This window comes from Cricetulus griseus, chromosome 4 (genome assembly GCF_003668045.3).
Source record: "Cricetulus griseus strain 17A/GY chromosome 4, alternate assembly CriGri-PICRH-1.0, whole genome shotgun sequence".
In the NCBI taxonomy this organism is placed as follows: Eukaryota; Metazoa; Chordata; class Mammalia; order Rodentia; family Cricetidae; genus Cricetulus; species Cricetulus griseus.
In genome coordinates this window covers 217465906-217489547 of record NC_048597.1, presented here as the reverse complement: position 1 = coordinate 217489547, position 23642 = coordinate 217465906, and the positions used below count along the sequence as shown (strand labels likewise).

Genomic DNA, 23642 nt, shown 5'->3' with positions numbered 1-23642 from the left:
CCCATGCACTCACAACAGTAATATTAAAACTGTTTACAAAATGAACAGGGTGTTGGTGGCACACGCCTTTAGTCCCAGCATTCAGGAGGCAGAGGCAGGCGGATCTCTTCAAGCTCAAGGCCAGCCTGGTCTCCAGATCGAGTGCCAAGATAGGCTCCAAAGCTACAAAGAGAAACCCTGTCTCGAAAAACCAAAAAGAAAAGAAAACTGTTTACAAAATGGGCTAAATGGGTAACTTAGTGGTTAAGAGCACTTACTGTTCTTACAGAGAAGACCCAGGTTCAGATCCCAGCACCCACATGACAGCTGACAACTCTTCTAGATCACCAAGGGCACTGTGTGAATGCATACATACATACAAAGGACTCGCACACATAAAATTTAAAAAACTACAGAGAGGGAGAGGGAGAGGGAGAGGGAGAGGGAGAGGGAGAGAGAGAGAGAGAGAGAGAGAGAGAGAAGAGAGAGAGAGAGAGAGAGAGAGAGAGAGAGAGAGAGAGAGGAGGTGACAGGAGCCAATTTCCATGAAACTGAGCATCTACCAGAAAAAGCAACTGGCTAAATGTTAGTAAATACCAATTAATTAAATATTCCATCTGTGTATCAAAACCAGATTAATTCTGTATGGTAATATCAGGCTCAAGTGTAGACAGACCCTGGATTTGGAACTAGCTCTGTAGACTAGGCTGGCCTCTGCTAAGAATAAAGGTGTGGACCACCACATTCAGCTTAGACCCTGGGTTTTAATATCATAGCATAAAAAACTTCAGTGCTGTGGTTTCACATACATATTTTAATAACCTTTATGAAATTATCACTTATCAAGCTTTCATGCCAAATCAAATAATATACATAGTTACCAGGGGAAAAAAATCCAGCACTCCCAAGTATTTATATTTGTGAAACAGATTTCCTTCATTTACTCCAACCCAAACAACATATGATGACAAAATGAACGAAGTACCTACCACATCTTACCTGGCACCTAACTGATGTCCAGAAAACGTTGTTAAATGAACAAGTAATTATAAGCGATTGTAAAATTTATCTGGAGATAATATTGGTATTATTTTTTAAATTTATTTAACTTTATTCTATGTGTATGAATGTATCTGATCCCCTGGAACTGGAGTTACAGACAGTGGTGAGCTGCCATGTGGGTGCTGGGGATTGAACCCAGGTCCTCTTGAAGAGCAGCCAGTGTTCGTTAATGGCTAAGCCATCTCTCCAGCTGGTTGACTAGCACTCATAGCATTCTATTGTCTTTTTCCCTTTTTTGGTTTTGGCAGTGTCTAAAATATCCCATGGATTTAAACCATATATCCAAAAAATGACTTTGAACTTCAGTCCTGACTCTAATTTCTAAGTGCTAGAATTACAAACATGTCACCATGCCAGGCTTACTTGATCCTAGGGATCAAAGCCAGGCCTCCTGGCATGCAAGGCCAGCATACTCTTGAGATGGCATGGATAATGATTCACGGGACTAGGTTCAAATAGTAAATATAATTTATTTCTGGGAGAATGTGCTTACACAAGAGGTGGGTGACCACCGAAGGTTCCAGCTCCAAGGATCCACCCAGGCTGTCCTCTGTGACATGACCGGAAGCAAGAGAGAGCCAACTGTCCAGACCCCAGACATAAAACTCACCTGTGACCCTGCCCAAACAGCCATGGTCAGTCAGGGCTACAGGTTTGGGTGGGGTGGATCTCTCACTACAATTCCCCTTTTAGTCTAAAGAAAAAGATTTAGGCTTGATACAAAACTATATACAAAAATAGCAAACATCGGGCTGGAAAGATGGCTCAGAGGTTAAGAGTACTGACTGTTCTTCCAGAGGTCCTGAGTTCAATTCCCAGCAACCACATGGTGGCTCACAACCATCTGTTATAAGATCTGGTGCCCTCTTCTGGTGTGCAGATATACATGGAATCAGAATGTTGTATACATAATAAATAAACAAAATCTTAAAAAAAAAAGTTAAAAAATAGCAAATATCAAGTATGGTCTAGGAGAAGGAAAAGAAAGAACACACACACTTAAGACCTATTGCAGTGAAGCTGCTACTTTCTTGGCCCTTCTTAAAGGTTTTTCTTAGAAATACCATGTACTGATTAAGATTCTCTTCATTTAAGAAAACAAAAACTTCTGCCCATTAAATTTCATTTCTGCTGAAAAATGAAACTATTACAGTTGGTGTATAATTTAACTTTTCTAAAACTGTAACACTATTACACAAGACAGTTTACATTAAAATAAGCTAATTCATTAAATAAATTGAATCAGGTCAAATAGTGTAAGACAAGAGAGAACAAGGGATGTCACTAGAATCAGGACAGGAAAATAAGCATAAGTCAGGGTCATCATCTCTGACATGATGTATAGATATCCTAATTAGAGAAAAACAGAAGCCAGGCTATTCTCATTTTTTAGGCAATGGATGGAATGGATGGAAATAGTTCCTTAACGCATACCAGTAATTCATAATGAACCCCATTTCTATTTTTACTTTCAGTTAAGCAGGTTATATGTTAAGTACTGAAGTTAGGGAAGACATGAACAGGGTTTGGTATAAAGTCTGAAATTTTATGTATATGTAGTCATAATCAAAATTCATCTGTGGTAACCACATGTGACTATTAAACTTTATTTTTGTACATATGCCATTTTCAATGGCTTCTATTATTTCTAACAATGTATTCAGGTTACTACAAATAATTGGCCATTTGTGTTTTATGACATCTTAAAAGAAGAACCTACTTGCCAAAGTAGGACAAATTATCTAAGGATATCTAATATTCTCATAATAAAAGTTTACTTGACCAGAGTTTTGCATACCTTTAATCCTAAGCACTAGGGAGGTAGAGGCAAGCACATCTCTAGGATTTACTGAGTCCAGCCTTGTCTATAGAGTGAGTTCCAGGAAAGCAAGGGCTATATAGTCTAATAAAAAATTCTGGAACCCCATAGAACACAATGCCAAGTATTAAATTAACATCAAAACATTAACTCTCACTGGGTGTTGGTGGCGCACGCCTTTAATCCTAGCACTCGGGAGGCAGAGGCAGGGGGATCTCTGTGAGTTCGAGGCCAGCCTGGTCTCCAGAGTGAGTGCCAGAATAGGCTCCAAAGCTACACAGAGAAACCCCCGTCTCCAAACCTCCCCCCAACCCCAAAAAAAGGCATTCAGCCAGACAGGCTTTTGGTTCTACATATTTAAAAAAAAAAAAAAAAAAAAGAGCTAGATATGGTGGTGTACTCCTTTAATCCTAGCACTTGAGGCAGGTGTACCCCTGTATATTTTGAGGTCAACCTGGTCTGCAAAAAAGTTCCAGCAAGCCAGGATAATGAGACTGTTTCAAGATCAGGTCGTTCTAAAGCTCACTAGTAGGCAAGAATGATTTTAAGCCGGGCATGGTGGCACACACCTTTAATCCCAGTACCTGAGAGGCAGAGGCAGGAGGATCTCTGTGAATTTGAGGTCATCCTGGTCTACAAAGCTACACAAAGAAGCCCTGTCTCAAAAATTAAAAAAATTAAAAAAAAAGGTTTTGAATTTCTGGTCCTCTTGTTATCTTGCCTGGTTTAGGCCCAACGCCTCCAGCTGTTGAGCAGGTACTGTACCCAAACTGAGCTATACTTCCCAGCTCTGGGCTTTGGTTTCAATGCCTAGTTGCTCACAAACCCACAACATCAAGCGCATCGCTTTTCTACCTACCATAGAATTGAGATAAAGCCAGAATCCTAGATGATAAAATTCTGCTTCCCTGTTCTATTAGTGCCCAATAAAAGCATATCATTGCACACTGCACATACTGATAACAGCAGGTTTTTTCTCTTCTCTGAAGAGGGCAACAACACAAGTACTATGTCTTTTATACATATAGGTTGTAACCACAACAACCCACCACACCTGCTAGTGACGGTTGTCCTCTGAGCCCACACCTGCATATACACCTAAATGAGAACATAGATTCAAGAGAGATAGAGACTGAGACAGAGACAGAATGGATAGGCAGATGGACAGACAATTTTCTGGAGGATTTCACTATGGGGTCTGGTCTGAAACTTAAAGAGTTATCCTGAAATACTTCAACACATGCACAACATGAGCAAGCATGTGTGCATACAAAAGTATGTTTTTTCTCCTCCCCCCCCCCCCCCCCCCCCCGTGTGTCTGTACATGTAAGCGAGTGCTGCTCTGGGGATTAAATCAAGTGTCTGGCTTATGATAGGAAAACATTTTACCACTGAGCAACACCCCAAGCCTTTCACAGATTTCTTTAGAAGAGGGTGATTAACAGTGCAGGCAAATTATCTACCAAGCCCTAATGAAAGAGATCAATTAGTCCTCTAACAGATGAACATTTTTCCTTAAACATAAGGAATGCCGGGTATAATGACAAACAGAACTTGTGGGATAGCTCTAAGACCACCAAAAGTTCTGGTCCAACATAGACTACATGGAGACTTTGAGGCCAGCTTGCCTGAAGATGAAATAATAGAGTAAAGCCAAACAAAAATGGAAAATGAAGAAGGCATCTTTTAACTCAATCATTCTGAAGTAGTAGTAGTAGTAGCAGCAGCAGCAGCAGTGGCGGCGGCGGCAGCGGTGTGTACAAACAGTTCTCTCCTTCTACCATCTGGGGTCTGAAGAATGAACTCAAGTAATCAGGCATGTATCTGCCTCCACCTCCCAAGAATTACAGGCATAGGTTCTCATGCCCATCTTCTTTCTATTGGTTCTTACTAGAAACCAAATGCCTCACAATGAGACATAATATAACACGACCCTGTAGTCTCTCAACATGACCTACATGTTACCCAACCTACCCCTCTACTAGGCAGGGGCAGTACCCATCTACTATCAAGTAGAAACAGATTAAAATCAAGCAGGTCATAAAAGGTAAATTATGCAGCAGAGGAGTCAAACTCATTCACTGCTGTCTTCTTTTGCTTCCTCCTCAACCCATGCTAATGGCCTCCTCAGAGTTCCTCATGGCCAACTGATTAAGGGAAAAATATGTGATTTATATATGGGATTATACAACATGCTAGTATTCCCCAAAGTGGGAACCTACTATATATCTCTACAGCCCCATCCATTGTAACACTGAAAGATGGTGCTGATGCTGTAAGTCATATTCTTTCTCTAATAACTACAGTGCTGCTTGACAGACTCGGTGTATTGGGTTGGTCATGGTGACAATGCATGGACTCAACAACATAGTCTTCACCTACAGAAAACTTACCTGACTAAAGCTAACAAGTATACACAGAACAGACCAATAATGAGACCGATTATGTCACCTTTCCTATGGCTAGCTAGCCTCCTGGTCATACTGTATGTCTTCCAAAAATGGGAAAAAAATGGGAAAAAAAATTTTTTTTCCTCATCAAAATAAAATGGACTTACAGGAGAATGCGGACATCAACATCCTGATATTTCACGTAGCTCTGGTTCTAACCAAGTGAGTAATGGGCATTTTAACAGCAAAGAATTGCAGAATGTCATGTCTATAGGATTCACTGGTTTCAACCTATGCCATCACCTAGAAGGCCCAATTTAAAGAGACAGAACTGTTTACTGTTCAGTTAGGAGACAGCACTGTGAAGGGTCAATCAATGCTTTGAATTAGAGACCTTAACATGGAACTGTCTTCCTAATACCAGAATACATACATATAGAATCAATGAGAAATACATATAGAATCAATGAGAAACGCAGGTGGGCTCATTCACATTATTTATTTTGTTTATATATAGTCTTGAACCCTGGGCCTCACACATGCTAAGCACACAGTCTACCTCTGAGCCATATCCTAAGCCCTGCCATTCACCATTCTAGAACCCAATAATCCATCACAAAAAGGTGGCTTCACTCTGCCAACTGAGTTCTACTAATTTGGAAATTTTAGTCTCCAAAGAGGAAACACATCTGCCAGCCTACACAACTAATGATGTAATTAAATTACAAGATAGGACTAACTGCCAATTTGGTCTATTGGGACTCTTTATGCCACTGAACCAATAGTCAGAACCTATGGGTTGGAATGGCTGATCTCAATTATAAAGGAGAAGTTACTAAATAAAGAAAGCCAGGAAGACTGTCTGGAACCCAGGAGACCCTTTGAAGCACCTCTTCAAACTTTCTTGCCAGAATTAGTGGAAAACTACAGGAACATAAACCAGGCTGGACTAGGGAATGAAATTTTGAATAGGTAAAGAATTTTCACTAGGTAAAAGAAAAAGAAAAATCAACTAGCTTAAGTTCTGCGTAAAGAAAGGGAAATATAAAATTGGTAATTTAGAAAGGTGAGGCATGGTGGTGCATATATTTAATCCTGGCACTTGGAAGGCAGAGGTAGAAGGATCTTTATGAGTTTGAGACCAGCATGATCAACACAGCAAAACTCCGGGCCTGTCAGGGCGAGACAAAGTGACTCCCGAAAGAAAATCACTGTTATCCAACAATGACCTTTTGACTAATTGCACAAATGAGAACTACAGGGTTTTTGTTTTGTTTTGGAGACAGAGTCCTTTATGCCACCCTAACTGTCCTGTAACTTACTATGTAGACCAAGCTGGCTTCAACTCAACAAGGCCTGGTACCACATCCTGAGTGCTAGGATTACAGGCATATGCCACACCACCACGCTGAAAACTATGATAGTCTTCTTTATTTCCATATATATATATATATTTTGAGAAAGATTTTTCTGTGTCCCCGGCTAGCCTCAAACTTGCTCTGTAGATGAGGGTGAGTAATCATTCTACCACCACCTACACAGTACTAGGAATATAGATTGATGTGTGCTACCTTAAATAGGATTGTTTGGTTTGTTTGAGACAGGGTCTCATGTATGCCAAGCTGACCTTGAACTTGCTGTCTCCAAAAATGACCTTGAACTCCTGATCCTACTGCCACTACCTCTTGAGTACTGGGATTACAGGCTTAAAATAACACACCTGGTTTATATATGTATTCTAACCATTTTCTTATCATAATTATGAATTACTGAAAACTGATTTTTGAGCTTAGTGTGATGTTGATTATTGTAACCTCAGCAGCATGTAGGAGGCAGATACAGAGGAATTTCTCAACGTCTAGGCTAGTCTGGACTATTATAGCAAGCATAGTACCAGGCCATACGGGGATACACACCAAAACTCTCTCTCCGCCCCCCAAAAAAAATTAAAAAAAAAAAGGGGGGGACCTATTTCAGTTGGTAAAGTGCTTGTGTACCACGGACAAAGTCCTAGGTTTCATCTCCAACACCAAATAAACCAGATGAGATGGTGCATACCTAGGTTATGTTACTAACTCTCAGCAGGTAGAGTGGCAGGAAGATCAAGTCCAGCATAGGCTACACGGGACCATAGGTATTATGTATGTATGTATGTATGTATGTATGTATGTATGATGTATGTGTATATGTATATGTACATATATATCAGGAAAGATAGACAGCTCAGATGGTAAAAGTATTTATTTCTCTCAAGCTTGATGACCTGAGCACAATGCCTAGCCTCCACATGTTGTTACTCCTACAGGTTGTCCTCTGATCTACACAAGTATGTCAATGTTCAACCTACCCCCATGCACATAAAAGAAATTAAACACGCAATTAAATTTTGATAAATTTGTTGCATTGGAGATACTGACTGTAGAATGAGCATCTCCTTGCTTTAGGAAAAAGATCAGATCAGAACTATTTCATCCATAAGGTAGGTAAAAGAACATACTACTAGTATCACTGTCACACACAGTTCAGATGCCTGTAGAAGAGAGCATGTAAAAGCTAAGTAGCCAAGTCATCCAATTACTGCACTCCAGCTCCAGATGTACTTACTGGATCCTTTGTAAACACTTCCTTTGACAGTATAGAGCACACTCAGAAGGGCACCTCTTTATTCCAGTGTGCTTTCTATTCTCTTCCTTCCATAATGTTGTGCTTTGAAGAATATCGAGCAGTAGTCATGTAAGTTTTTTAAGTACCACCATGAACATCTTCCTGGGATGTTCATGCCCGTATTCTGTAATGGCTTCCAGGTAACTTGGTAGAATGAAGGAACTCAGCAACATCAATGGAACCAAGTAAACATAGGGAGGACTAGAAATAGATGACAGGGATGATAGATTGTGGCCCTTTGTAGTATATGTTGGCCAGAGGCCTTTAGTTTGACATAGGTAACCACTGGAGGGTTCTCAGCCTGCCCTCCAAAAATATGATCTATGTGCAGGGCCACACCAGATACTTTTTAAAACTTTTTAATTAATATTTTATGTGTATAGATGTTCTGCCTTCATGATGTCTGTGTAGTATTTGAGTGCCTGGTGGCCTCAGAGATCAAAAGAGGGCACAAGATCCCCAGAAACTGGAGTTACAGCTGGTTGTCAATCATCATGAGAATGCTGGGAATCAAACCTGGGTCCCCTGGAAGAACAGCCAGTGCTCTTCTGAGCCACTTCTCCATCAGCCCCAAATCGGATATTTTTAAGACTACACACTGCAGAAGGCAGGCAGAAGCAAGCTAGAAGGCTAATTCAAAAGACCATAGATTAGGTGATAGTTCCAACTAGGGAAAGACCAGTAGAGGGGTATACCCAGACATGGTCAGGAGCCATCTATTTTTGGAAAAAGACTAGATGTGGGTGAAAGAAATCACAGTAAGACAGATGTTTCCAGCCATCTTGCTAAAGGGCAGAGTTTACATTTAATGAGACAGGGAGCAGGTGTTTCTGTTTGGGTCTTATTCTTAAACAGGTGGTAAGGGAGGGATAATGAGTTCAGTTTAGGACATCTGAAACTGGAAATCTTGAGTTCTACATCCAAATATCAATTTCAATTTCTAATCTTCATAGGAGTTATATCTGTTCTTACAAAAATGTTCCATAACAGTCTAGCATTTAAATAGTATCTACATATTTGTGTATTCTTTCTACAGCTTTTTTTTTATTTTGCAAAACTAAAATTCTGTATCCAAACACTAACTCCCCAACTCCTGCAAGTTGCCATTTTATTTTCCATTTCTATAAATTTGACTCTTCCAGCAGTCTCATATAAATGTTATAATGTTATCATAGCATCTGTATTCTGTGATTGGCCTGTTTTCTTTGCAGTGCTAGGGATTTGAACCTATGGTCTTCAACATGCTAGGCAAGCACTTGAATGCTATTCTACATTCCCCAGAACTTAAATAGCCCCTTTTCTTATTTTTTTAAGATTTTATTTATTATGTATACAACATTCTGCTTCCATGTATATCTGCACACCAGAAGAGGGCACCAGATCTTGTAACGGATGGTTGTGAGCCACCATGTGGTTGCTGGGGAATTGAACTTGGGACCTCTGGAACAGCAGTCAGTGCTCTTAATCTCTCAGCCATCTCTCCAGCCCAAATAGCCCCCTTTCAATTATGATGTCTCATCAAAAGGTCCATTGTGTTGTAGCCATATCAGAAGTTCATATGCTACATTTTATTTATCCACTCCTGTATTGATGGGACACCTGAATAGCCTCTATCTTTTGGCTGAGATGGCTCAGTCGTTAAGAGCACTGACTGCTCTTCCACAGGACCCAGGTTCAATACCCAGCACCCACGTGGCAGCTAACAACTGTCTGTAACTCCAAGATCTGGCACTCACACAGACATAATAAGTAGATAAATAAAAAAAATAATACATCTATAAATATGGATGAACAAAAGTCTGTTCAAGTCCCTACCTTTTTTTTTTTGTTTGTTTTGTTTTGTTTGTTTTTTGAGACGGAGACAGGGTTTCTCTGTGTGGCTTTGGAGCCTATCCTGGCACTCGCTCTGGAGACTAGGCTGGCCTCGAACTCACAGAGATCCGGCTGCCTCCCAAGTGCTGGGATTAAATGCATGTGCCACCAAATGCCCGGCATCAAGTCCCTACTTTTAATTTTATAGGTAAATATGAAATATCTGTAAGTCAGATAGTCTTTCTTACTGTTATCTTGTTTTTGAGATGTTTTTGTTTTGAGAGGAGGTTAGCCCAGGCTAACTTCAAACTTATTTTAATCTCTTGCTGCCTCAGATTCCTAAGTGCTGTAATTACACCTCAATAAATCTTGTTTTCCTTTCCTTTCCTTTCCTCTTTCTTTCCTTCCTTTCTCTTTCTTTCTTCTTTCTTTCTTCTTTCTTTCTTCCTTCCTTTCTTTCAAGAAAGGCAGGGTCTCATGTATGCTGGGCTAATCATAAACTCAGTATGTAGCCAAGCCAAAGATGATCTTGGGGAATGGGGATTTAGCTCAGTGGTAGAGTCCTTGCCTAGCAAGGACAAGATCCTGGGTTTGGTCCTCACCTCCCCCCCCCCCCCGCCCCAAAGAAAGAATTCTGATCCTGTGTTACATCCTAGCCATAAGTATAACCACCACCTGCCTACCACACTATTTTTAAAGGGTTGTCTGTGTGTATGTTTTAAAGATACCCACCTCTCTCTGCCTCTGCTGGGATTAAAGGAATGTGCTACTTTGTCTAGCTGACCACTGCCCTGCTTTCAAAAACCAGTTGGCCAAACCAGCCTCAAGCTTTCCATGAATTACTTCTGCACCCTAAGTGCTGGGAACACACACACAAATTCATTTTTAACTAGCTCTTATATATGGTATAAAAGTATAATCATTTTTGAGATTTATTTTTATTTTATGAATATGGGTATTTTGCCTACATGTATATGAGTGCCTGGTGCCCCAGGAGGCCTCAGATCCCCTGGAACTAGAGCTACAGTTGATTGTAAGCACACAAGTAGGTGCTGAGAATTGAACGTGGGGCCTCTGAAAGATAAGTCAAATTGCAAAGCCATTTCACCAGTATCATAACAATTCTTTTATACATGAATATCTAGATTTTCCTAACACCATTTGTTGAAAAGGCTATAATTTTCCCAACAAATTACTTTTTCATCCTTGTACATATGTACAAAGATTTATTTATTGGCTTTCCATTCTATTCTATTCCTTGGTGTAGATATCTACCAGCACTACAGCTTGGTTTTGTTTAACAGGGTCTTAGGTAGCCCAAACTAACCTTGAACTCATGGTCCTTTTGCCTACACTTCCCAAGAGCTAGGACTATAGAAATGCAGCTACTTTTACGTTATCCTTGCTCCTTGTAAGTAACCCCTCACCTATTAGTAATCCCAATAAAATGCTCAATGAACACTGGTACAATCATTACTGTCCTGAGCTTTCCTTCTTGGGTGAAGACATGTATGTGTGTGTGTTTGTCTCCCCGAAAAGTCTACCACACAATACCTCCACACCCAGCTTTTTACATGGGTACTGAGGAGTTAACTCATGTGGTCAAGCTTTGTAAGGCAAGCATGTTACTGACTTAGCCATATCCCCAGCACTAAGAACCCTAAAACTAGGCGCTCCTCCTTTGAAACCCTAGAAATTTAGTTAGTCCTGAAATTAAAAAGTTAATTTTCTAAATTAAAATTAATTGTGTATGTGGAATTTCCTCTGAAAATTTATTTGTATCAGGAAATGATTAAGAAAAACAACCCTAAGGCTCGGGGTGGGGGTGGGGGGGTGTTACTCACCTTTGATCCCAGGACTTGGGAGGCAGAGGCAGGAGGATCTGTGATTTCAAGGTCAGCCTGACAGCCAGGGTTACACAGAGAAACCCTCTCGAAAAAAAAAAAAAAAAAAACGAGCAAACAAAAAACCCACAAAAACTTTACAGAGCATTGTTAGTATGTTATTAATGTCTCTAATAGTTGGCTTATATATGAAAGAAAAACACAAAAGAACTAAACCTTTATTTCTAAGATTTCTGGGGGAGAGAGAAAAGTAAGGACAGACTACTGTGGATATTTAAGATTATATTGTAACATATGTTTGAACTTCATTTATGACATGTCAGCTCATATATTGGTTGTAGAAGCTGTTCATATTAAAGACTCACTTATCTCTTAAGAATCTTTTATGTTTATCTGATGACATAACACACCTTCAGTGTTAGAGGTGTCAAGCATAGGAGTTACTATTTTGAGGCTGATATGATCTTCAGGGCACATACCATAATCACAGAAAAATTATCACAATAAAAACATACACGTGCATGCACACCCAAATATACATGCATATTCATATCTACACAGACACATAAGAACTTTTAAAGAATTCTACCTATTCCAATTACAATAAAATAGCCAGCAACACTGCTGGATAATCTAGTTTTACATACAGTAGCACTTTGTATTTGCCTAAAACACTCTCTAGTCTCATCATATTATCATGAGGAGGAAGAAACAAATCATAGACTCCTATAGTAATTGTTCCTACAAGATGCAGTGGCATATACCTGTAATTACAATCCCAAGGAGGCTGAGGCAGAAGAACTATTGTGCATTCCAGACCAGCATGGGCTATGCATGTAACTGACCAGACCAGCAAGGGTTGCATGGAACCTCCCTCAAACAAAATAATAATAATAGTAACAATAATAAATTACTGCCATCGCAAATAACACATACCTATAAAAGTTAGTATGAAATAGTCTTTAGGGTATATAAATTCTACACTGAGAGCCAGAATGGTGTCATATGCCTATAATTCCCAGTACTCAGGAAGCTAAAACAAGAAGACTGACATAAATTCAAGGCCATCCTGGGCTACATAGCTAGCCCAATTTTCCCCCCTGGTTTCCTGAGACAGGGTTTCTCTGTGTAGATTTGGAGCCTTGTCCTGGCACTCGCTGTGTAGACCAGGCTTGCCTGGACCTCATATAGATCTGCCTGCCTCTGCCTCCCAAGTGCTGGGATTAAAGACATGCACCACCACTGCCCAGCTCCTGCCCCATTTTCGAGAAAAAAAAAAATCTTGCTATGCACACCAGGCTGGCCTGGAACTCTCAAAATTCCTGCCGCTGCCTCCTAAGTGCTGGAACTACAAATATATACTACCACCCCTAGACTCTTAAAAGGTGTCTTAATTCAGTCAACATACTACAGTTACAATTTTTTCTATTGTACAAATACAGCATTCTACACACTACACTTTATTAAAGTCACCAATTAAATATTAGTGAACATAACAAACTTTATTAGATAAACCCAGAAGGTATTGCAAGAAAACTGTGGATACAGATTGTTTTAATGTGGTACTATAAAGTATTTAACAATTAATATGCCATCGACACTGCCTTTTAGAAGACCTTTTTACCACTCTGCCAACAGTTGCTACTAAACTATCAATAGTCAACTGAGATTCCTAATGCTCAGATTCTGGATAATACTGAAGTGAAAATGCTTAAGAAGTCCATACAATCACAGAATTATTGTGACTGGAATCCAAAGCTTTGTTAGACTGATAATAACTCAGGTCTCACAGTGTCTAGCTATATACTTTAAATAATTAAGACCCCAGCCAAAATCCAGTTCATAATATGTTAATGTCTGATGTTTATTAGTATAATTTATTTAGTACGATGACATAGTATACAAACTTTTTGAAGTCTAAAGTCACAAAAAATGCAAATGAAGCTAAAAATTTGAAAAAAAAAAAAGAATAAATAGACTTCTACATGTTCATTATTGGGTGATACAGGGGTAGAGAGAAATGAAAATCATCATCACATTTAAGTAGAGAGGCCCGCCCCATGTAGTCTGTGACCATCACAGTAACACAGCACTTTATCTTTTTTCAAGGGACAAGCTACTTCCTAAGTAGCTATATATGAAACATTACATTATTGATTTCAAAACAAACAGATGGAGCTAACAAACTACATTAAATTTCATCTATTAGCAGAATAATCAGAACATTTGTATAAATCAATAAAGAAAATGCATTTAAAAATGTTAAAACAAACATAAAATGGAACAAAACAATGTCAATTATGAAATATGAGTGTATGTGACACTTGCTGCCTTGTGGTTATCTACCTGTCACTTAAGAGAAGCTACAAAGATTAGTTAAAAAAAAAAAAAAAAGAGCAACAGAAATGTACCAAACATGACTTTCAAAAAGCAAATGCTACTATTTTTTAAAAAGTTCCCTAGACAACTGTCCACCAACCAATAAAAGGAAGGGGGAGAAAATATATATTAAAAAAGCGTGTTCTATTTGATGGTGTGCTTGGGAAACAAGCTGCGTCTCTCAGCCCTCTGCGTAGACCTACAGAAGACACTAGCCATGCGACTGACTAATCACATCCCCATGGAAGACAATGCTTCAGTTCCAGAAGTCACTGCAAGGACTTTTTGAAATCTACAAATTATTCTGACTTTACTTTCCAAAAGTATATTTTTTTGTGTGTTGTTTGTTTTTGAGAGAAGGTCTCACGAAGCTCAGGGTAGCCTTGAACTCACAATATAGCTCAGGCTAGCCTCCTACTTCTAGAATCTCTAGTAAACTCTTCTTACTGGAGTCTGAAATCTCAGATGTGAACCACTACAAACAGGTTTCAAAGTTAGTTTTGTGTCAGAAGATCAAATAAAAAGCACATTTCACATTCCAGTTCTTATCTGAGAAGTCCTCTAAGATTTCAAACCTGGCCTGGGATTTATGTTCTACTCCTAAAAAGTTTATTTCATAGTGCTTATCCGAAATGGTTCTAGGTTTCATGTTGTTCTGTTTAATTTTACTTATTTCTTTGGGAAATAGTAGAGAAAAAAGTCGCAATGAGATCTCATTTCATGATAAAGGATTTTACACTCAGGACTTCACATGATATACCATTTCCACTGGAATGCTTAAAAAAAAAAAAAAAAAAGCAGTTCAGATCTCAAACAGACCCTAATCCTGAATGCATTTCTGGATCAATCAGACAACAATTTGACATACAGGCACAATGACACCTGTATGAAGTCTCAGCTAGCAAAGGGAATGCTTAAGACCAGCAGTACAAGGACAGCCTGAAGGTAGCTGGTATGCAGGGGCCAGGGAATTGTAACTGTTTTAGAAGCTGGCTAAGCAGCCAGTGCTTCTCAGTGTTCTGCTGTTGGCTTCTCTGTTGCTCAGGAGAAACTGCTTTTTATCCTAATCAATCCCCCTCTGCATACTGCAGGAGTCAACTCCAGTTTCTTCAACTTCCCAATTCTTATTCTGATATTTTATGATTTTGTTTAAAAAAGTAACCTCGAATATTTTTAAAAAAATAAATTCACAATAATTGTGTTGTCAAATTTTCAGAAGAGTCTAGGTCTCCACAAATAGGTAATATAGTTTATGATAAAAACAACTTGGGTCCACCTTCCAAATAACAAATACCATAAATAGAAAAAAAAAAAAAAAAAAAGACAGGGTGTCAGTGTGTAGCTCTAGCTTGCTGGGATTCAGAAAGATCAGCCAACCTCTGTAGGCTGGGATTAAAGGTACTCACCACAACACCCAGCACAAACAACAGTTTCATTCAGAGAAATAATTTTCAACTGGAAAACATTAATTCAGATTTTAGTAAGGTGAAAAGAAACACTGGTTGCCTGACCTTCACTAAAAGCAAAGCTCACAAAGGAAAGCGGGAGAGGCAGATAAGGGAAATTCACTGCAGCTCGGTGGCCTCAACCCCTTTATGAAAGCACAGGTTCTCAATTGATTTTACAGTGTGCTGATTCCCATTAAGTATGAAAAATAGGAAAGAAAGAAAGAAAGAAAAAAAAAAACAAATGGAGAAGGCCAACTAAAAAATGTTTAAAGAAAAATGTAAGGATTAATTAAATAATAAAATGAATCTAAAAGATCAAGAAAAAGAAATAACATTTGATGACTTATAAAAATACTAAAATCAAAAGAATTCATTTTGCACATTGTGCTCACAAAGGGAAAGGAGGTTCCATCAAGCCCTGCAGAACATAAGAAGCAGGTGGTTTGTTCAGGCATCAGCAGAAATAGGCCCCGAAGAACTACCCTCAGCTTCTTTTACATGGTGTCCAGGAAGGAAAAGCAAAGCTGCAAAATGCTGAAGATTTTAGAAGTGTAACGGTGCTTAGGAAAGATCACTGGTCTGGTGTTGCAGCAGCCCCAGTGTTGAGAGACACGCTAGGCTTCTAGGAGGAGAAAAATAGAAAGGGACAAAGAAACAGGAAGGGGAAGGAAAGGGTGGAAAAGCACAGGTCATTAGTAAACAGCAAGTTCAATACAGCAAGATGCTCATAAACTCCACTATGCTCTCAGTGGAGCTGCTCCTCTCTCAGCTCAGACAACACTCTGAAGAAACTGAGAGGGGAGTTTTCAGAAAAGCACTAAGCCAGATGCTCTAGTTAGTGATCAAAGCAAGTCACAACATGCTCCCCAAAACATGCACTCTTCGCCCACTCTGTGTCTTCCCTCCTCTAATGAAATCTGTATACTCAGTAAACCACTTGTTTCTGAAAGCAATTAAAGTGGTCAACCTCAGAACCCAAACAATCTGGATGCAAACACTACATTTTTCCTAAGGAAGGAAAGATGTCTGAAAGTAGAAACGCCTGCTCTTATGGTGCCAATGGGCAACTCACTAAAGAGCTGGGTTCCCCCTTCTGCCATCAGGACACTCTTGATGTTTCAATACTGTATATTGGGCACACAGCCCTGGCCCAGCCACTGCATTATTAAGATCTTTTAAAACACTGAAGAGATGACGCTTTCAGAGAACCTGAGTTGGATTCCCAACACCCACATCAGATGATTTACAACTATTTGTAACTACAGGAGATCCCATGCTGTCTCCACCGCCATTGCCACCCCCTACACATACATACATACATACATACATACATACATACATACATACATACATACATACATACATACATATCTTAAAAAAAACAAAACAAAAAAAAAACATTAAGTCTTCTGGTCCAACACCTTGTTAGAGAAGAAGTCTAACCTAGATTTGACTGCTGTTCATTCCTATGTGACAAACAATACCCACTTGTTTCAAATAGCTTTTTCATATAGATATCCTTCATCCCTTCTTCCTTTCAGAACTAACTCCAGGTTAAAAATACCATGTTTACTTTTTTGCTTTTTGTTTCATTAAGGTTGCTTTAATTATGCGTATAGCCTCAAATTGCCTGTCAAGTGCTGTAATTACAGGTGTGAGCCAACACATCCTGGCTAAAAGCATTCATGTTTAAAAGCTCATATTTATTTAAACCACTTTTCTTTTAATCTTATCTTTCCTTTCAAAGCAGGAAAAAAAATAATCAACACATATGAGTACAACCGTCAAAGTAAAAAAAAGTCAAGCCAAGCGGTGGTGGCAAACACCTTTAATCCCAGCACTCAGGAGGCAGAAGCAAGCAGATCTTTGAGTTCCAAGGCCAGCCTGGTCTACAAGAGCTAGTTCCAGGACAGCCTCCAAAGCCACACAGAGCAACCCTGTCTCAAAAAACTAGAGGGGGAAAAAAAGTCAATTCTTTTGAAGATAACATGACACTTATGCTTATTCCTAGTTTTCAAAGTACAATATTGCTAATAAGAAATTAATTTTATGACATAAAACAAGTTTACAAAAAAATAGAACTTAGACTTCAATTTCTTTGAGGTATAAAGATATATGCATTTTTCTTTTTTAGGAGGAAATACTGTAAGGTGAAAGTATGGTCTCATACATGTTTGACAAGTTATCTATCACTAAATTACATAGATAGGTGTTTTGTTTTCAAATAAAGTCTTAATATATTACCCAGGCTTGCCAGAAAGTCACTCTATAGAGGCCTCGATTGTTTTCTTCCTGCCTGTGCCTCCCAAGTAGCCTAAGCCACTAGGTTCACCTTACAACATTTCTTAAGGTTAGAAAATAAAGAGTCAGGGATGAAAAAATGGGTCAGCAGTTAAGAGCACTAGCTGCTCTTGCTGAGGTCCTGAATTCAGTTCCCAGTGCCCATATGATGGCTCACAACTATCTGTAACACCAGTTCCAGGGAATTTAATACTTGCTTTTGGCATTCTCAGGCTCCTGCACACATGTGGTATACATACTCATGCAAGCACATACATATAAATTTTAAAAATAAAGAATACATTTTAAAGAAACTGCTATTGATAACAAAAAGCTTTTGGAAACATTTAGAACTGAACAACTCTAAGGTAGTTAAAAGCAAGGCTTTTCATGGCTCAATCATAAAAACTGAAAGAAAAAGAAGTACATCTTGTGCTTTCCTCCTGTGCACTGATGTGAATCAAAATTCTGCACCCCAGAGTTAGGAGAGTTTTCTGATGCAAGAAAGAATGTACTCTGCTCAGCACTAAAAGCCAAACTCATTTGGGTCAACTGTGCCGGCCTGATCACAACTGCAAATTAAGTGCAGTTACTTACAAAAATTAGTGCATGACTCTCATGCAGGCTACCTAAGAAAAGTTTTATATAATACAACACATCCCATGTGGACTCCTGCTATGGCTATGGCAATTTTGCTCATTATAAATAACCACACTGGGGTGAGGGGACAAGGTTCATATGCTTCTGAGGTGAAACCCCACAGGAACTCACCAAGCTACAAGTTATAGAAATAAATCCCAAAAGCAACAGTTAAGGGAAAAGAAAGGGAGAAAAAAATTGAAAACAAAACACAAAGCAAAGCACTCTAATTTACTGTTGTAGGTTTGTTCATTTCATTTTTGTTTTGTTTTGTTTTGTTTTGAGACAGGTTTCTCTGTATAACAGCGCTGGCTGTCCTGGAACTCATTTTGTAGATCAGGCTGGCCTCAAACTCCCAATCGCTGGGATGAAAGGCATGTAGATTTCATGTTGACTTTAAGAGGAAACTAAGTGCAGAGCACATCCAGGTTGGACACCTGCCTTAACTTCTTGGGGCTGCAGGGAGCAGAGAAAGGGTTCTCATATAGCAAGGTAAAGGCTTTTTTGCATCTGTAAGAGTTCATTTTAAACCAGGTGGTGGTGTTGCATGCCTTTAATCCCAGCAGAAGCAGAGGCAGGCAGATCTCTGTGAGTTCCAGGCAAGCCTGGTCTACAGAGTTAGTTCCAGGACGAGGGCTGTTACACAGAGAAACCCTATCTCAAAAAACAAAAACAAAAAAAAAGAAGAAAAAACAAAAAAGAGTTCATTTTAGTTCATTTTAAGGCTGAACAGAGGCTTGGAGAGATGACTCGGCAGTTAAGAGCACTGTCTCCTCTTCCAAAGTACCTGGGGTTCAATTCCCAGCACCCATATGACAGGTAACAACTGTATCTCCAAGATCTGACACCTTAACACAGACATACATGCAGGTAAAACACCAATGTACATAAAATAAGAATAAATAAATTATTTTGTTAAAAAAAAAAAGATTGACCCAATTCTTATGTGGCTTACTCCCAGTTAACATTCAAGGACTATGAAAGCAAATTCTTCTCTTTCTATTGTTGAGCGATGCCCTGGTTTAAAATACATCCAACAGAAATGGCAAGGTTCCCAGAAATAACTCATATACTTCCCAAATAATACTCAAAAGGAGCTTGCCAAGATGTTTAGTATTGAAACTCCACATCTGAGGAACCCAGTGACCACTCACCTGTAGTGATATTAGCTGCCATTCCATGATCACCATTGGCTAGAAGAGTTGGTTTAGAAGATGGAATACCTGCAATAATTACAAAGAATAATTATACATCGCAAAACAAAGTAAAAATAAAAGGAAATGCTGACTATGTAATTTTTTTTGCTATTCTTTGTAGTATTAGCAGTACAGAGCACATCAAAACTGTCAATCTTCAGTAAAAGGAAACATACTAATTCCTGTCCCACTCAAAACCTTCAGTACTATCACCACAGAAAAGATCTTTCTTTTTTTCATTTTTAAATTTATGTATATAAGTTTTGCGTGTGTTGTGTGCCTATGTCTGGTACCCAAGGAGTTTAGCTGAGGGAGATGAAACCCCTGGGACTTGAGTTCTGTGTGGTTGTAAAGCCACTTTTGCAGGTGCTGGGAATCAAACCCAGAGCTACTAAGAGCCATCTAGTCACCTTGAGAAAGGTCTTTCTAGCAAGTCAGATTAGAGTCCATTTGTCCCCCCATCAACCACCAGGCAAGGTTTCTGTTTTTCTGTGTAGAACTGGCTGTCCTGAAACTCACTTTGTAGACCACCTGGCCTTGAACTCAGAGATCTGCCTGCCTTCAAGTGCTGGGTCTAAAGGCATGTGCCACCACCCCCAGTGCTTTTGTTCTATAAATTGTCAAAGATTACTAACAGATTCAATTACCTCAGGATAACTGAGCATGTTTAACGTGAAATGATCCAGGAACTTAGGAGAGTCCTCCAATCGGAGCTCCAGGATACCACCACTGTTCCTGAACAAAAAGACTACATGGAGATACTATGAATCCTCTGTTCTGTACTGCTTGCAGACAGGATCTCATGGCCCAGTTTGGACTTGTTTGTATACACACAGGAAGTCTTTGGATACTGCACAAAACTGGGAATGGTAGTTCACTCAGGAATGTGGGCATGTCGCACATGCACTTCAAACCCAGGACTTCACACTTCAGGGCTTTGTTTGTGGTAGCTAAGCATTTTACTGGTGAACTCTATCTCCAACTCTGTTCTTTTCCATGGTTTTTACTTTTTGAATCTAGGTATTATGATACCATACCAGCTTGCTAACAATTGATTTTCTCTCTGAGTGGGGCAGGCTTATTTCCCAGGCTGGCTTTGAATTCATTTTTCAGCCCAGACAGTACCAACATAAAACAGGCAGACAAACAAGCATGGCAGTACCCATAACCTCACTGCTAGGAAGGCAGAAACAAGAGGATCCCTGGAATTTGCTGACCAGCCAATCTAGCCGGATCAGCAGGCTCCAGGTTCAGTGAGAGACAAGAAGGGAAAGGAAAAGAAAAAGGGAGATGGAAGGAAGGCACTCAAAATATTCCTCTGGCTTACACATGAACACGAGTCAGTACATGTGCACATAATCTTGTGATCTTATTTACAACTTCAACAAACAGAAAAATCAGTTGGAGATGTACATTTTCTGAAAGGCTCTGACTAGAATTAGCACTTCTGTAGTGATATATTATTTATGAATTATTAAAGCCTGCGGATTCAGAAAGAAAAGTCAACCTCAAACCATAGAGATCAGGCAGTGGTGGTACACACCTTTAATCCCAGGATTAAGAGACAGATCTCTGAGAGTCCAAGGCCACCCAAGTCTAAAAGTGATCCAGTCCTAAAGAGAAACAGCTCACACAAAGATGATCTGGGCACCTGGGATCATACTCCTTTAATCTCAGCACTAGAGGGTTATAAAAGATAGGAGCAGGCTCTTCAGTAGTCAGTATCAGGCATTCATTCTCCTGCAACATTAAGGATAGAAATGCCCCAGCCCTTTTAGAATTAAGAGCGCTCTGGTAGGTTGGCTGCTTTGCTTCCCTGATCTTCAGCTTAAACCCCAACATCTGTCTCTAGGTCTTTTATTTTTTCATGTTACATACTTCAGCAATCTGCATAGTTTGCCTGCTGACCACAAGAGTCTTCCTCACTGTGTTACCTAGTTGGTATATTTCACCCTGGAGAGAAGGACCAGTGACTGCTTAGAGTAAACAAAGCTAAGATCACCTCCTTTTAGAAGTTCTGCCCCTGTTTGAAAGTGTTCATGAGAGGGTTCAAGCAAGACAGGCAAAAGAATTTTTACAGGGAGACATCTTTCAACCTCTGAAACATTTTAAGAAAATGGCACAGCCATCCAGTTTGGTAGCTAGTTAGCCAATCAATAGTCTTGGATGCCACTGGGCATGGACCCTCCTTAGTTACCAGCTTTGAACACTCCCACCCATCTTGCTGGTAACACATTCATCTTAATAAGAAAGGGAAACTGCAGCTGGGATGTAAAATAAAAACATAAATAAATTTAAGACATAGTCAGGTGGATCTCTGTGATCTCTAAGCCAGTCTGGTTTAGAGAGAGAGTTCCAGGACAGCCAAGGATACACAGAGAAACTCTGTGGGGGGAGAGAGAGGGGGAATACAACCTCAGAAGTATTTTTCACAGATACTTTTCAAAGACAAAGGGAAATCCAGAAACTAAACTACCTAAAATAACAAATGCAGGCTTTTCCTTCAAAAGCTAACTAAGTCTAGCCTGTGTCCAGAGCAGAAATCCTTGATAGTAATGTTTACCTGAAAAGACTGCTCCATTATCTATCTCAAAGGAACAAAGAGAAGCAAGGTATATCAGAGCACTAATTAGAAAAGAGATAAAAGGGTGAAAAACGAGTTTCTACTAAATATGCATAAATAATGTTTTCCCTGCTCACTCTTCACATGGTGTACTGTCCTGATCCAAGAGATTCCAGCTATGTTCCACCCCACATTTGGCACCAAGTCCCTCTCCTCAAACAATCACTACTTGTGATTCATCATCCCTAGCTTAAGAAAGAGTACATATTTTAAAAAATCTGTCCTATTTTAAAATGTAAATTATAAGAAAATGGAAATTTTACAAAAATTTTTTTGGCCAAGAAAGTGGTAAACTATTTTATAATTGGGTAATAGCTACTATGTCTAAAGGGTAGGAAAACAGAAAATCTCCTTTAAATGATTAAAACAAAGCTATATAGCCAACCAATTTCTAACTGAGAAATACTAACTCAACAATTTATTAACAGTATTTAATACATGAAAAAAATAACACATAAAATGAATATAAACAGAATGCTGTAGCATTATTTAAAAAAAATCACCAAATATTGGGCTGGAGAGATGGCTCAGCAGTTAAGAATGCTGGCTGCTCTTTCAGAGAACCTGAGTTCAATTTCCAGAACCACATAGCATCTCACCACTGTCTGTAACTCTAGTTCCAGAGGATATGACACCCTTACACAAACATGCATGCAGGCAAAACATCAATCAATACTCATAAAACAAAAATAAATAATTTTTAAAAATAGCCAAATAGCCGGGCGTTGATGGCCCACGCCTTTAATCCCAGCACTCGGGAGGCAGGGGCAGGCGGATCTCTGTGCCAGATCAGCCTGGTCTACAAGAGCTAGTTCCAGGACAGCCTCTAAAACCACAGAGAAACCCTGTCTTGAAAAACAACAAACAAAATAAATAAATAAAGATAGATAGATAGATAGCCAAACACCCATGCAAAGATTCACCATAGAGTAAAATACCATTGAGAAACCAGGACGTATGGGCAGAGGGAGAGGAGGGTAGGGAGAAGGTTAATGTGGCAAAATAAGCATTCTGAAAAGATACATTCTCGTCCTCCCCCCATTTGTTCCTCTTCCATTGCCCCTCTCAAATAATCAGAAAATATGAAACAAACAATGTTAAGGGAAAAGATAGGACACAGGAAGTAGACACAGACTTTCACAAAATCCTGTCTCAGAGAGGGACATTTGCAGAATTTAAGTTAAAGATGGCAAACTAAGAACACGTCAACTTCAGCATACTAGCAGAAGGATTTAAAAGCAGAGGGTTGGAGAAATTCTAAGTGTTCTAATGCCCTCTAGTGGTCTCCAGAGATGCCAGGCATGTACCCAGCACCCAGACATATAAGCAGGCAACACACAAATACATAATAAAATAATGAATCAATTCAATGCCACTTGTCTAAATGATAAGACACTACCTATTAAAGGAGAAAGTAATAAGGAATCTAGAAATGAAAACAGGTAGCCTTGGAGCTGGCAAGATGGCTCAGCACTTAAGACAGCATATTGCTCTTCCAGGAGACCCA

At 39.3% G+C, this 23642-nt stretch overlaps 1 protein-coding gene across 7 annotated transcripts in view; it reads right to left on the bottom strand.

Moving 5' to 3' along the window:
* Map4 (microtubule associated protein 4) overlaps window positions 1–23642 on the bottom strand; it is a 137951-nt gene that overhangs the window by 56561 nt on the left and 57748 nt on the right. For all 7 annotated transcript variants that reach the window (XM_027414645.2, XM_035443995.1, XM_027414648.2 and 4 more), the window contains exon 3: window positions 19471–19539. In XM_027414645.2, coding sequence (XP_027270446.1) covers window positions 19471–19539 — 69 coding nt within the window. The remainder of the gene's footprint in view (window positions 1–19470; window positions 19540–23642) is intronic.